Raw genomic sequence first — 15,864 nt, 5'->3', positions numbered from 1 at the left:
TGTAGATGTTTTAGATAATCCAACACATGCATGAAGATTGTGTGCATGTGTATTTTCTCAGAATTTGATTAATTCTATCATCTAATCGTTATACACTGCATTACTTTTCTCTTTTTCTAGAACTGACTCCCATTGTTCTCTGTTCCTCGTGGGAATGATCAGAATATGGAGGAATTAGAAAAACTCAAGACAACAGACAGAAAGACCTAGTGGGTGTAGCAAGAATGATTGAAGATTTTTAAAATTCTATTTATTTTATTTTATCTGTATGAGTGTTTTGCCTGTATGTATGTAAGGGCACATGTGTCATGCAATGCCAGTGGAGGTCAGAAGAAGCATCTTCTGAAACTGGAGTTAGAATACTAAACTGAAATTTAGTATACTGATTTCTAATTTCTGCATATTTTATGTAGAGATATATAATTTATGCAAGACATATACAATAAAGTCTGGTAGACATTATTGACAGACATTTTGATTAAAATGGAGAATCATTTCAAGAATTATAGTAGTAAGAGAAAGCAATAATACATACTGATCCATAGAGTTCTCCTTTGTCATTCATTCCAAGGTAAAGACCACTGTCCACACCTCTGATACTGACCAGTCCTACTGCCACACTGATGAATTCCAGGATACCTGAATTTATAAATGAAACAATTTATTCTTATTAATACAAATATCTTTTATTAATGGACATCTCACAAGAGATAGATGATGCTAATACCTTTACGTTTTCAACAAATGGAAGTTAGTATTATCACAAGTGAACAGTAGCATAGATATACGTAACAGGCATTCTTGTCCTCCAAGGCTCTACCAGTTAATTACAAATATTTTCTATGATTTGTTTTGATTTTACTTACAAGAATCAAGCCAATCTCTTATACTGTATATTATTATAACAATATTTTGTAATTTACAAAGGTATTTGTGCCTATTTGTTAATCTAGACTCAAATTCCTTAAAATAAGAGGGGAAGGTATTTTCACACCAGTATTGGATGTAAAGAAACTGAGGTCATGAACATTTACTGGCATGCCTAAGGGACACAATGGTACTTGAACTCACATCTTGTGAGCCCTAATCCAATGTTTCTACTCTAGAACATCATTTCTTGAGGGTAGTACAAAAGTTTCAAGACTTGGTAGATTATAAAATGTGCTATTTCCTATCACATGATTCCATAAAAATGAATTGTATAATTCACAGAAATTATAAGGCTTTATACTTTTTTACTTAAGATAGCCAAATACCAAGAGCTTGTCATACAAGTAGATTTTTCTGTCCATAATTTTCTGGAGTCATTTTAATATTAACAAGTAAACTAATTTTGAAGGCTCTCAACTTGATACACTAATGGAGCACAGTTTAGAAAGATGCACTGCCTCTTTCTGAAGTACCCTTTTTTTGTTGTGCACACTAACTTTTGGATTAGTGCCTTTTTCTAGTTCTTTCCCTTAGACTGCTGAACAAGTATCACCATACTTTCTTTACTTGGATCTGAATAGCTTTTTACCTTCACCTCTTCACCCCATCTTAAGCTCTACAAACAGTGTAAATGTGCACCATTTAGCCTGACTCTTGCTCTTAGTCGCTTCTTGATTTATTGTACAAGTTCCTGTTTGGACACGTGATATTCCCAAGGCCAAGGGAAAGCACAGAAGCTAACTCTTTGCTGATATGGAAGACTCTATTCTATCCAGAGCTTAATTCACTCTTTGGCAGAAACATAGATTCTTAGTAAGACAAATAGCTCTTTCAAACTATTAGGAGATCCAGGAGAACACTGAAGCTATCAAGGATCTTACAGCACAATACACTACTAAATAGCCTGTAAGTGGTTTGAAAGAGCCAGTGTCCCTAACTGCGAGCCTAAAGCAGAAAGAAGATAAGATGCAGTAGGCAGATCTGCACTGCACAGGACACCAACGCAACGACAATGGTGGAATGGGGACTGAAGGAAAATCAAACTCTTTGTCAAGCTTATCAGTGAAAGATTCATGTTAGGAACAAAATATAGGCCTGAAACATAATTGTTATAAATACATATAAATGAATCTCATCCAGGATATAATTATAAATGTTTAATTACTTTAAATTATGTTGAATATTCACTCAAATTAAAAAGCATACTATGGCTGACATGCATCCAATGTTTCTACCTCAGGACACACTCCACCTACACCTTAAATCTTACCTATGATAATGCTCTTAGCTTGTCCAAAATATGTAATTACACAAAGTTGAATGATTGCATGTGTCTTCAGAATAATTACACCAATAGTTTTAACTTTTAAACATTAAACAATATCTAAAACCTTATACACAACTAGGCATACATAATTTTGCAATGGCTTACGGAACTGATGGGGAAAAGGTTACGTGTTTTTTTCTGTGTGTGCTCCTCTTAAAGATTTTAGCCACACTTTTAAATTCTGAGCCTTTTTCTCTTCAAGGAAATAGTATACCACATAGTAATTTGTAATCGTTTGATTCTTAAATGAGATTTGACAAGTCTTTCTTATTTAGAATATGAGGTGGCAACTAAGCTAATTCTTTTACAAAGAATAGACATAAAAAAACTTTCCTTAAGAGGTAATCACAGATTTTAGATAGATTTTCTAATGCCCAGTGTCCCATAAAAAGACTTGGAGGTCTTTTGTCTTTCTGGTATCATTTTCAAAGCCTGCCTTTTTAAAAATCATAATAAACAGGTGAGTCAACCCACAATGCAACCACATCAGACAAATCTATGGAGAATAGGGGAGAATAAAGGAAAAGGCTTTAAATGAATATGTTTGATCTCAGGCTACACTTTTTTTAAAGGAATGAGTCCATGTTTATGTATTAGGTAATGTCTTCCTTCTGTATTACTGTGCAGGAAAACTCTACTATAAATATGAAGATAGCTCAGATAGGAAATTATTTTAACCTCCCTGAGACCTTTCTGTTTATGTTCTATTGACGTGGTTTTTAAATTTTGAAATTTTTTTTTAAAAAAGAAAAACCTGGAGCTGGAGAGATGGCTCAGCGGTTAAGAACACTGGTTGTTCTTGCAGAAGACCCGGGTTTGAATCCCAGCACCCACATGGCAGCTAACAACTGTCTGTAACTCCAGTTCCAGGGGATCTGATGGCCTCTTCTGTCTTCTGAGGGCGTTGCAAGACATGAGTGTACTTCCCTACATGCAGGCAATACACTCATACACATAAAATAAAAATAAATAAAATATTAAAATTTTGAAAAATATATAAACCTGAGTTTGTATTTGGTCATGTTCAAATTAGTATAAAATTATTTTTAAATGGTATTTTAATCTTCAGTAGCTCTCCTTGAGGTTTTTCAAAACTGTTGCTTTAATATCACAGAAATGAGATTAAAAGAAAAACAGATATAATTTAATACTTAGTGATTGAGGCACTAGCAAAAGACAGAGATGCACACATGTTGTACATGTTAAATATGACCTTTCTTGTCATCTGTACTCTGTGGCGTAAGTTGTGATGTCTTAGCTATTGAAAGCCACTAGGAAGCACTATAAGATACCATAAGGAGGCTGTTTGATCCTTTAGGCTATCAGAATAATATGGGCTGTCTTCCTTTTATGTAACAGTGAGTATTTTTCTTCTACATATAGTCTCTCACCAAAATATGACTTAAGAGAGCACAAAATCAGTCTAAGTCATATTTTACAAATAATCTTACAAAATTCGGGCTTCAAATAGACTAGTAAGGTGGTAGTTGTGATATGTAACAGCCCATTCCTAAAAGAATAGATTTAAATACCAGTTCAGTGAATGTTATCACATCTGCAAATATTTACTAATTTCTTTGAATAGAGTCAGTCTTATAAAGAGACACAAAACAATAGAGGAATGCTCTCATGAACTAGATTACAACTAATGACAAGGTCTTGAAGGAAGAATTCCCTCCCTACATTGGCATTACAGAGGAAAATCTGAACATTGCCTAAGTTTAATTTTCTGTTTACTTATAAGCAACATCATGTTTGTATTCATTTTTAAATCTTTCTGATACTGGAAGATTGCTGTGTAATGAATAAAGTGTAGTGATTCTTAAAGGGCTAGAACTGAGTCATCAGGCGTCAGCAAATTCTTAAGAATAAGCATCTCAGCTTCCTCCACTTAAAAAGAAAAAAAAAAAGAAACTTTCCAAAAGTGACCCCAGGTTGGCCACTAGGTCATGACACTCTTGACTCTGAGTCAGTGGGAATTTTGAAGAGATCAGTAGAAGTTGTGAACACATGGATTTTAAAAAGGTAATTTTTCTAAGCCTTTAAGTGCTGCCAAATGACCACCACATGTTTATTTCTACATCTAAAGTGACAAATGCCCCTGGAGTGGAGATGTACACTTCCCCAACATTTTAATGAGTTCTACAAGTCCAGGAAGAAATAGCAGCATAAGAATGAGGCAGAACGAGCTAAGAAAGAGCTTCTCAGAACTGATTGTCAAGGAATTCCATAGTGGAAAGGAAAGAACTGTCTGTGCTTCCACTTGCTGCTAAAAAGTAAATGTGTATTCTAAAAAACATAATGAATCTTTCCAATGATATCACAGTTAGATAAGCAAAAATCCCTTGAGCATGTTAGCAGGTTAACTACAAGATGAAAAATGTAGCTATGGGGGAAGTAAGTATCCTGGGGTGTTAGACCCAGAAAGCTCTTTAAAAGGTAGTGTGGTTTAACCCTTTATTGTACAGATAAGAAAATAACACATACTGAGGAGGCTCTTGTTAGTTGAGGAGTAATTAACAGTAGAGACCTTACTGATCTAATCTGATGTCTGTAATAGGCAGTCTTCATCTTCAGCTTGTTTCTCTCAGTTAACCCCTTCTGCTCTCAGGCACTGCTGCGGGTGTATTGAAAAGACTCTCTGTGTTCCCAGCCATATCTTCTTTCGCTTTCCCATTTCCTCTTACCTAAGGTCAATACCAAGATCTCTGCTTTCGAGTTTCGCAATTTCTAAAGAGGATCTCGCCGAGAGTGGGCATGCTCAGTTCTCCCCCTTTCTCCCCTCCCCTTCTCTAGATGCTCAGAGAACTGCAGCCACCTAGTCTTCTAGGTGGGCTAGCAAAGACTAGCTAACAACCCAGATAAGAACAAGTCCCCTCAGCGGAAGCCACCGGTAGATCAGCCGCACAACTGGGGCGCAGATTTCAAGAAATGAAATGTTTCCAGTTATTAATTTTCAAAAAGTGAACACAGTCCAAGATGTGTGGAAGGAAGAGAAAATAATATAGGAATCTTTTAAAATAACAAGCCTGAAAGGTAAAGAGCACAAGGCGAAGAAAACACCCAAGAAGCGAATGGTTCCCAGTCCAGGACCTGGTGTCCCTTTTGGTCAGTAGGAAGAGCAGGACAGAGAGTAACCCGGGATCACCCACCCACCTTTTCTCTCCCCCATCCCCACCGCCCCCGTCCCCCTTAGCGCCAGGAGCTGCAGTCCTTCAGGGTCCTGCAAGACAGGCAGTTCCTTCCAAGTCCGGAGCTGGCGGACACTTCTGCCCCAGCTGCCACCTGGCACCGGATGGGTCCAGGGGAGGCGGCAGCATGCAACCCTGGCAGGTCGGCTGGCGTGCAGGGAGGAAGGCGAGGAGAGGAAGAGGAGCGGAGCTGGGCAGCGCAGGGACGCGATGTTTGTACCTACCGAAGAGGCTGTGGTCCTGCCGGGTGCCCTGCACGCTGCCATCGGGCAAGATCTGCAGGTGGAAGCCGGTGCGGCAGTAGAGCTGCCGGCGGCGCAGTATGCCGTGCAGGTGCGCCAGCTCCGCTGAGCCCTGCCGGCCGCGGGCGCCCAGCTCCGCAGCTCCCCGGCGCTCGCCCAGCAGCGGCGGCCGCTCCCCGGCAGGAGGCAGCAGGAAGTGCGAGCCCACCTGCTGGCCCAAACCCTCCAGGCCGCCCAGGAAGCCCCCAACCTCGGCTAAGGGAGCCATGGAGGGGCCAGACCTGAAAGTGAAAATCCGGAAAACAAGCAAATCCCAGTAAAAAGTGTAGGGAGGGTGGCGAGGTGAATACAGAGAGATCACAGCCAAAAAGTTAAGGCTGGGTTACTCCTGGGAGGTCGCTGCAGGGACAGTGCGCTGAAGTAGGGAAGATGCACTGTCTTGGAGCGATCTTCTCTCCTTGGGTAGGTGAGAGCCAGATGTTGGCTTTGCAGAAACATCTAGAGCTGAGGCTGCTGATATTGGGCTGCGGCTGGGGCTGAGGACTGGGGCTCAGGTCGGCAAACTGATCAGATCAGAGTCCTGTGTACATACACTCCGGGAATATATGCTGGTCCTCTTGACATATGCTAATTAAGTCCTTTCATGCTCGCTGAGGAGGTTGGTTTTGTTTGAAATCTTATACCGGCCCCCTCTCAACACGTTTTTGCTCTTCGGAAGTGACTAAAAGGGGCCCTTGACGGGTCTTTATCCATGCACTTGCAAAAATCATTCCTGCGCTTGGCCAAAGTCGGTCAGCAAATTCGGGGAGGCTCAGCCGAGGCCCCTCTTACTCTGGATTGTCTCTAGGACAATCGCGATGTTCTTTGGCCGCTGCTGTGCAACCCGCCTTTGATGTGAACTGTTTTGCAGACATAGATAGCTTCAAGGAGGCGGGCTTGCAGAATATGGAAAAGGGGACGGGAGGGGCACAGAACAGGAGAGGGGTGGGAGAGAAGAGAGCCCGGAGAATTGGACTCCTGGAGAGCTGCTGGGAGCTTACAGTGGACAGGTGCAAAGAAAGGTAAGGGAGGGAGAAGGGAAAAAAAAAAAGGGCGTTACCTGAGGCTTAGACCTGCCCAGACACACATAAAAGCAGAATCAAAGCTTTGACAGTTTAACTCACTAATTTTAAAACACTAATAAAATGTACACGCATTACTCTTTTCTTTTATCATTTAGATGGGGGATTTTCTTTACATAATCAAGCTCAGGTTAGGAACACCCTGCCCCCTTCTCAAGTTCTCTTTAATGTTTATCTTTCCTGAGCTAGCAAATGATATAACTAAGATTGCCTTATATCTATATGGAAGCCTGAATTGTTTGCTAAGATCCTGGGCTTTTAATTAGCATAGTAAAATAACAATATAATCAGGAATCAAGAAATTAAGAGTACATCCAAACAGGCTGGTTCACACTCTTATACTTTGCTATAAATATAAAATGAGTGTTTAGAATAGTGCCATAAACGATGACCAGTCTCTGGCCTTTTTTTTCCATCTAAGAGCACCTCCTTGCTCTTAGCAATTTCCTAGAAGCTAGTTTTTTTTTCCTCAACTTTATAATTGAGATTTCAATTATAAAATCTCAAAACAACTAAATGATATTGGTTCCTGGTGTGTTTTGAGGCGTCAAATTTTACTGGTAAATTTTAAGAGTACCTATACATATTTGTCAAACTGAAATTGACCTGAGGGAATTAAGCATGTGTCCATTTAAATGTTTAAACTTTATACCACCGGCTAAACTCAAGAGGTTTCTGTGACAGTTTTCAGTGGCAGAAAAGTTGAAAATCATTTGGCAGATGTATGCTTTCCCTGAACAAAAAGTTTTAGAGTATAGCTTCAGATTAAATTTTCAACCTTGTCTCATGCTCTGTTCAGCAAAACACTAAATCTGGCGCTCAGATGGAACTGACTGATTTATTTTTTTCTCCTCCTCCTCCTCCTCCTCCTCCTCTTCCTCCTCCTCCTCCTCCCTTGGTTAACTAATTGGCAGGTGCTTAAAGAAGGTAGAGTTACACCTTTTTGTCACTGAAGCCTTAACTACTGACCCTTGTGCAACCAAGTTATAAAAGAGTCTTTAAAGCAAGTGACTTACTGTTGATAGATACAAAATAAAACAAAAGCACTAGCTAAAAACAATAAACAGATAAATCACTTTAGAAACATATATTGCTAAGTCCATTTTAAAAGTTGTACCAAGTAAATGTCATATTATTTTAGTTTTCAAATAACATCAGCCTGTCTTGTGGTGGGACCCCCAAATCCACAATAATCAAGATTTCAAAGCACATCTGTGTAAACATTATCACATCAGTGTAAAACATCAACCAATGAGCTTTTACTTTGAACCAAATCTTCTTAATTGCAGTGTTAAATCAAAGAAAGTTAGATCAAAGTTGTGTGAATCTCATAGTGGGATAACTAAAGTAACCAGAACATACATTGATCACTTTTAAAGAGGAGCTACTTAAAAGTTTTAAACTTAGATCAAGTGCCTTTTAATGAGGTTTGTTTCAAGATCTAAGTTCTATGCAACATATAATGTTGTTAATTACTCCACAATGAATATATATTATTGTCACCTGCTCCTAGAAGTACTAATCCATCTTTATATCCTCACAGGAGCACTTTAAATCCTGCTGTGTAATCTATAGCTCTTAGAATTTTTAAATCTCTTGTGTTTTACACACACACACACACACACACACACACACACACACACACTCGTTTGAGAGAGCTTTCACACATGGTTACCAAAGCCCAAATGCTTTAATAACAGAACTGCCTTGTCTTTGTGTACCTTAGCATTTTCGTGTGCTTTCCATTATTCAGTCATGACGGTAACCCAATGAGATAGGCATACTCACTTTACTGAGGAAAAAAGTCCTGAATTCTGTCGGGTCTTAGTTCAGAGTCCAGTATGCTTTATTGTGTAAAATAAGGGTAACATAACTCTGTAGTTCACTGTATTTAAGGTTTAAGTGTGAAAACACATACAGGAAAGACAACTCAAAACTGTAAGGTTTTCTCTGCATAAAATATCCTACACGAATTGTTGAGGAAATTTTTTACTTTAGAATTCAACAGATGCAATTTGTTTGAAATGTAAAACCAATCTTTTTTCCCCAAACCAAAGCTTTAATGTTTAAGTTTTGAATGGTGCTTAATGCTGATTTATAAAGGACCCGAATAGAAACAAAAAGATAAGGATTTCTTTTGTTTGTTCTAGTCATGTGACAGGAAAAGATAACACTACAGATTTTTTTTTTTTTGCACATGCTGTGATGATATCATGGGAAGTTAAATAATTTTGAAGAGTGTTTTACAAGGGTACATTATTCAACTTTTAAGTATACACTGCAATCTAATCAACTTTACCTATACTTCCTAGAGACCACACTTGCCTTGCAGTTATACAAACAGATGATATAATTTTTACTTCCACAAAATGTAGTTACAGTTTTCTAGACCACATGATCCTATATAGCTTTTCAGTCAGCACATTGTCATAAACATTCCTTTGCGTGAGGATAAAAAATATAGCTCATTAAAGGTTATGGTTTGTGTCTCCAATGAAATAAAAGTCCATTTTTACATTACTTATTATTTTTAACTACAAAACACTTATAACAGCATAAATTCCATACAAAATCAATCTCCCAGTGGGACATTGACTAGATGGTGAAAAAATTGAGAACTATCTGATGTGAACCATTATCCATTATTTCCAGGACATACTGTTTTTTATTAAAAGATTTTATTTTTATGTGTATAAATGTATTGCTTGCATGTATGTAAGTGTACCCACGTTGTGCAATGCCTGCAGAGGCCAGAAGAGAGTGTTAGCTTCTCCTGGAACTGGAGTTATGGACAGTTCTTAGCTCCCATGTGGGTGATAGGAATTGAACTAATGTTTTCTGCAAGAGCAGTCAGTGGTCTAAACCACCGACCTCTGTAAACCACTCTCCAACCCCCCACCAGGACATGTTATTAAATAAAAAAAACAAAAGTACAAAAAATTATGCACAATCTGCTACCTGTTCTGTAAGAGAGAAAAGAGAAAAAAAATTGTGCATGTTTATTTAAAAAAATAAAGTCAGGATTAATGAATTAAAAAACTAATAAAACTAGTTACCTCGTTTTTTTTTTTTTTTAAGCAGAAAGGATGGAGGAATGATGACATTTCTCCGAGAACTTTTTATAGAGTTTTTACTCTTGAAGAAATGTTTATTTTTTAATAAAATGAAATAAGCAAAGATGGATGGAGTGAGTGCAATAAAATCAGGAACAAAAGAATCTAGCCATATAGGTTAAGGTGACTAACAACCACATAGATGAATATTACTTTTAAGAAAATAAGCAATTATCCAAAATGGTTATTTGATTATATAATCAAGTTCTAAACACCAAAATAAATAATCATTGAACTTCATCGAGAAAGATTGTTTTTCTCAGTGGTAGGAGTTCAAGAATGGTAGAATTGAACAAATGAATTAGCACACAGAAAAATGAGAAGGAGTTTGCACAGGTAAAGAGGGAAGACTGGAATAAGTCGATAGTGTTGAATTACAATTGTGGTTATCAGTGTTATTAGCATATGATTGAGCTCTCTCTCTCTCTCTCTCTCTCTCTCTCTCCCCTCTCTCTCCACATTTGCATGCTTTGTTCATATAAAGGGCTTAGACACAAACATATGGCAGGGCAATAATCATATCTAGCACCTAGACATTGATCTTTTTAATCTATTTGCCTCCCAAAATGACCCAGGGAAACTTGGAGAAATTGTTGGTCCTAAAATTGGATCATCTTTCTTTTTTTGCCAGATGGCAAAGAAGCAGTCAAAAAATGATGAGGAAATAAGAAAAGGGACATTAAGCTAAATATGAGTCAATTTGAGCACCAAAATAAATATGATAAGAATAAGGTATTTATGGAATAAAATAAGAACCTTTGAGTACAACTGTTTAAACAAGCAACCAAACAAGAAAATGAGATCTTTCTCTTGTAGCAGAATACCAACTAATAACTATTGAAACATTAGAGGATTTAAAAAGGACCATTTTTGTCTTTTTGGTTGTGAGCCTGAGCCTTTAATGGCTTAGCCAGCTCTCCAGCTGGGTGTGGTAGCCCATGCCTGCAGTCCCAGCACTTGGGAGGCAGAGGCAGGTGGATCTCTGTGAGTTCAAGGCCAGCCTGGTCTACATAGTGAGTTCCAGAACAGCTGGGGCTACAGGGACACCCTGCTTCAAAAAAGACAAATAAAAGGACCATAATAATATGCCCACCAGAACATGTTCAGTCCAAAAAAAGAATCACCAATGCATGGTAAAACCAGTTTGTAAGTTTTGATAAAGACAGCAAAAACATGGGCAACAGAAAAAAAAAAATGAAGACTCTATTACCAAGAGAACAGTGACTTGACAGAACAGTAATCTATATATACCACTCTACCCAAGGAATAAAATTAAACACAATAATGTGACAGATAACACCCAAATTCTTTTGATTCCTGTATTGGTTAGCTACCTTAGAGAAAAAACTTTAGCAAGGAAAGGTTTCACTGATTCCAAGATTCAGGGGATTAAGGCCCCCTGATTACTTGACCTCACGTGTTTGGGTAGAACATTGAGCATTAGAGCATGTAGTGGAGGTGGCTCACCTCCTGGCAGCAAGACTAGAGAGGGAGCAGAGAGAACAGAAGAGACCAGGGCAAGAGCTAGCCCCCAAGGGCATGCCCTTGTGACTTTCCCTTCCTCCTACCTTTTGCCACTTCCCAATAATACTATCATGTTATGAACTCATCAAAGGATTAACCCATTGATTAGGTCGTAGCCTTTATGATGTAGTTCTCTCGTGAAACATGGTGAACACACAGAGGCATCAATGAAGATTAAACATCACACATCCTAAGAAGCATACAATACTTACATGTTCTTTCACTTCAAAACATAATAACTTGATTTTATCATAATAAACTCCAGATAAATTCCAAATAAGAGGAATTGATTGCCCTAAACAACTGCACTGTGCTTGTTCTTATTTTGTTTAGTTTTGTTTTTTAATGTCAAAGGTTAAATGTCTAGATTAAAGAAAATTAAGGAGTGGTTGAAGAGATGCCTCAGCAGTTAAAATCACTCACTGTTCTTGCAGAGGACCAGGGTTTGGGTCCCAACACCCATATCAGGGTGCTCACAACCACCTGTAACTCACGTTCCAGGGACTCCATTGCCCTTTTCTAACCTCTGTGGGCCCTGAACACATATGGTGCTGATAAACTCACAGGTGTGCCCTCCTGTGAGCACACACACACACACACACACACAAATTCTTTTAAATATAAGATTTAAAGGAGACATAGAAACTAAATGTGATGTATAACCCTAGTCTGAAATTTGCACTAGAGAAAAAATAAAACCATATGAACATTACTTAGACAAATGATAAAATTTGAATATGGACTTTGAATTAAGCAATAGTACTGTACCTTTGTTAAATTCCTTCACTTTGACAATTGGGCTGTGGTGATATATGAAAAACCATAGAATTTTTTTATTACATAGGTAAGGAAACATGATAGTTGCAAAATTATTCTCAAATAGTTTAATAGAAATTTGTAAAACATTGAAGAGAGAGAGAGAGAGAGAGAGACAGAGAAGACAGAATGAAATGTTTGCAGTTGAAGAATGAAAAGTATTCAGAGTTCTTTACACTTTTTAACCTTTTCCATAAGAACAAAATTAAAACAAAAGTTTTTAAGACAAAAATTTCACTCACAAACTAGATAGCTGAAGTGTTATAATATAGGAGATAATGTCTCCGTTGAACAGCAGTTATCTGAGATTTATCTGAGATTTTTGTCTGATTTATCTGAGATTATGTCTGATCTGAGGTGGATCAATGTTCCTGAATTTGAAATCTTTCCATAGAAGAGTCACAATCTACACAACAATCTCATACCTCAACCAGAACTTGTTTGATAATTCCTGGGAAGCATTTTGAACATACCTGAAGAAAAGAAACATTAATTGACCATGATGTCACACAATCTAGGGAACTATGCTCAGGCTGAATTGAAATTCGGCATAAATTGGATATTTTGGCTATTATGTGCTTATTGCAGGAATTTCAGAAGTCCTGATCTGCCTCTATTCTCCATTTATTCATCCATGAAGATCAACAAAGCAGTAAAACACCTAGTTTCATTTTTAACCTTGTATCTTTTCTTTATGCATTTTTTATTCTGTTGAATTGTTTTTCCTTTTTACTTTGCTAGATATAATTAGGCTGTTGCCACTTAATAGTTAATAGATCCTGGGAAATTTTTATTACTGCCACAGAACTCATTTTTTTTTTAGCTTTTTTTTTTTGTTTTTTTGGTCTTTTTGAGACAGGGTCTTCCTGTAGTCCCAGCTGGCTTGAAACTCACTATGTAGACCAGGCTGGCCTCAGTCTCACAGACATCATCTTCCTCCTGAGGGCTGGAACTAACAACATGTGCTACTATGCCTGATTCACTGATGATTTTAATAAAGACATTAGTTATCAGTTTTCCCTGTTAGACCACTTAACATTTCATGTTCTGCTTTGGTTTACAAGAAACAAAGCTGGTTTGTGGAATGCATACCATCATTAAAACTAACATATTAACATTATGATTTCTGCCATTAAAAAAAGTTTAATTAATAATTTTCTTTTCTTTTTTGAGACAGGGTCTGCAATGTTGCCTCAGTTGGTATTGAACCCCCGGGCTCAAGTGATTTTTTCACTTCAGTCTCCCAAGTAGCTAAGGTTACTTATTAATACTATTTTCAGATGTATCTGAAAGAATGAGCAAGTACCTTTAGAAGTAGCCTACTTTGTAACATTGGGATAAACACACATTATTCTTTAATGCTTCATATAACCTTTCATTACTATTTGAAAACATCATAAGAATGTGCTGTGGACATAATATTTATTGCATGGAAGGAACTTGCCAAATCACTTCAACGGAAGAGCTCATTTTTCAATGAGCAAGGTGGTTTTCTCATTAATATCACCCTGTTAATGAAAAGAGCACAATTTAAATTAATTTTAAAGATACCTCCTACTTGCCCTAAGACAATAAGACAGTAAGATGGTTCCAATTCCACTGCTAATGTTAAGAACACAGGTCATTGGGGGCTGGAGAGATGGCTCAGTGGTTAAGAGCTCTGACTCCTCTTACAGAGGACCCAGGTTCGATTCCCAGCATGCACATGATGGCTAACAACTGTCGGTAACTCCAGTTCCAGGAGATCCAATGCCTTTTTCTGACCTCCAGGGGAATTGCACCTCATGGGTGTATTTACACACTTGCAGGCAATACACTCATACACATAAAATAAATATAATAAATAAAATATTTTTTAAAAAGAATACAGGTCATGACAGTACAGTTACTTAAAACGTGTTTTATATACAAGTAGTATGGTTTGAGTGTCATTCTAAGGGGAAACACACTTTCATCATTGCAGTCCTGCTGCGACATAAGCTCCATGTAGGTGGGGATCTTTATTCTGGTCATTAATGTATAGTGCTATTCCTATCAAATCAGCCTACAAATACCCAAAGAGGTAATGAAAGTTGATTCTTTAGAACAATTGAAGTATGTACAAAAAACTGGCTCAAATTGGCTGAATTGTTTATGTACATTATTTAATGGCTTCTAGAACCTACAATTGAACAATGGCTTAAGGAAAATCATTATAGCTGGCATTCTCCACTCATTTTACTGTCTCATTATGAATACATTTAGTGATACCACTAAGCTGTTTGTTTGTAATTTCAAATACAGAATTTTTTAATAAAATGTGGGGAATAGAACTTAACAATTAATGAATTTGTTAATTGTCCATCTTTAGAATTAGAAACAAAAACACCATTAATCTATTATAACATCAATAATATGGATGAATGAAATTCACTTTGAAATTCAGAATATGGACTACTGACTTATTAAACCACCTTGAGATTTCATATTTTGCAAGCAAAATGATACATTGATCTGAGTAAAGCCTTATGTAAGCATTTCTCTCCTTTAATTAGAAGTCTGAGGTAGCTAGTCTGGTTTAGGCAGATCTGGAGCCTACCCTCAGGCAAAAGCTGCTCTCCAGTTTATCAAATTGGAGCTGGAGGAGTAGGGAAAAATCTCCATCCCTCCAGGGAGGCCAACTGAAAAAGAGAAACAGAAAGAGGACTAGAAGTTTCTGAAATTGGGTCACAAGTTAGGAAGACACAAATAGCTTCCTATAATGGCCATTCTGGAGTGAGAAGCATTGGCATGTGGAAGCTGAGTAATTCATCTGGTGGGGCTGGCATCAACTAACTAAGTGACATGTTGCCAAAGGCCTCCTACTTAACCTGAACACAGATTACAGAAGATAAGACAAAGCCAATTGCATTACTAATGTTAAGAACACAAATTATGACAGTACAGTTATTGAAATCTGTCTGATTTACAAATAGTCTGGTTTGAATGTCATTCTGAGAAACGCCAATTCATTATTATAGTCCTCCTACTAAAATGTAAGCTCCACCAGGCAGGGATCTTTTTCTGTTCCATTCATTAATGTGCCTCAGAAGCCCAAAACAGGATGAAAAAGGAAAAGGAAATAATGAAACAGGAAGAGTTAAATTGGGGAAGGAGTTGAGAAGACAGAGTAAGAAAGGGAGTATAGGACTGATGACTTTTGAGAATGCTGTATAGAAACTCACTACTGAGAAGCATTCTAAAATATATGCATATACATATATAAAAGGAGTTTAAGCCTATAATGGGGCTAAATGCCTCTCACAGACACCACAGGCTATCAGATAAGCCCAGTATTGGGTATGGGTCATCTCTTTTCAAGTTGTTGGTCAGTTGGGGTCCCATAGACCCCCTCCAAAACATTACAGGCTATTGCCACTGTTCTTGGTCACCTATCAGAACTTGATGGTAAGATCCTATTGCTAAAGTAGCCACATTTGAGTCACAAGACAAGGAGAAATCAAGATAAACCTGGAAGCTTCATCTCTACTGGCTGGCTTTCATGGTGCTGGAAGGTTCTTCATACTACTGGGGCCGGGGGGAATCAACAGTCTTACCCTGCTGTGAACGCTGTGAGTGACA

General features: G+C 37.8%; 1 protein-coding gene across 1 annotated transcript in view; it reads right to left on the bottom strand.

Moving 5' to 3' along the window:
* Positions 1-6,033, bottom strand: part of Fgf20 (fibroblast growth factor 20) — an 8,861-nt gene extending 2,828 nt beyond the window's left edge. Inside the window, exons 1-2 of the mRNA XM_008844521.1 lie at positions 5,673-6,033; positions 536-639 (exon numbers count right to left, since the gene is read on the bottom strand). Of these exons, the coding sequence (XP_008842743.1) occupies positions 536-639; positions 5,673-5,958 (390 nt within the window). The 5' untranslated portion in view covers positions 5,959-6,033. The remainder of the gene's footprint in view (positions 1-535; positions 640-5,672) is intronic.
* Positions 6,034-15,864: the final 9,831 nt, after the last annotated feature.

This window comes from Nannospalax galili, unplaced genomic scaffold (genome assembly GCF_000622305.1).
Source record: "Nannospalax galili isolate Female #2095 unplaced genomic scaffold, S.galili_v1.0 scaffold242, whole genome shotgun sequence".
Classification (NCBI taxonomy): Eukaryota; Metazoa; Chordata; class Mammalia; order Rodentia; family Spalacidae; genus Nannospalax; species Nannospalax galili.
Note: the sequence above shows the minus strand (reverse complement) of the source record. Positions and strands in the feature narration are given on the sequence as shown.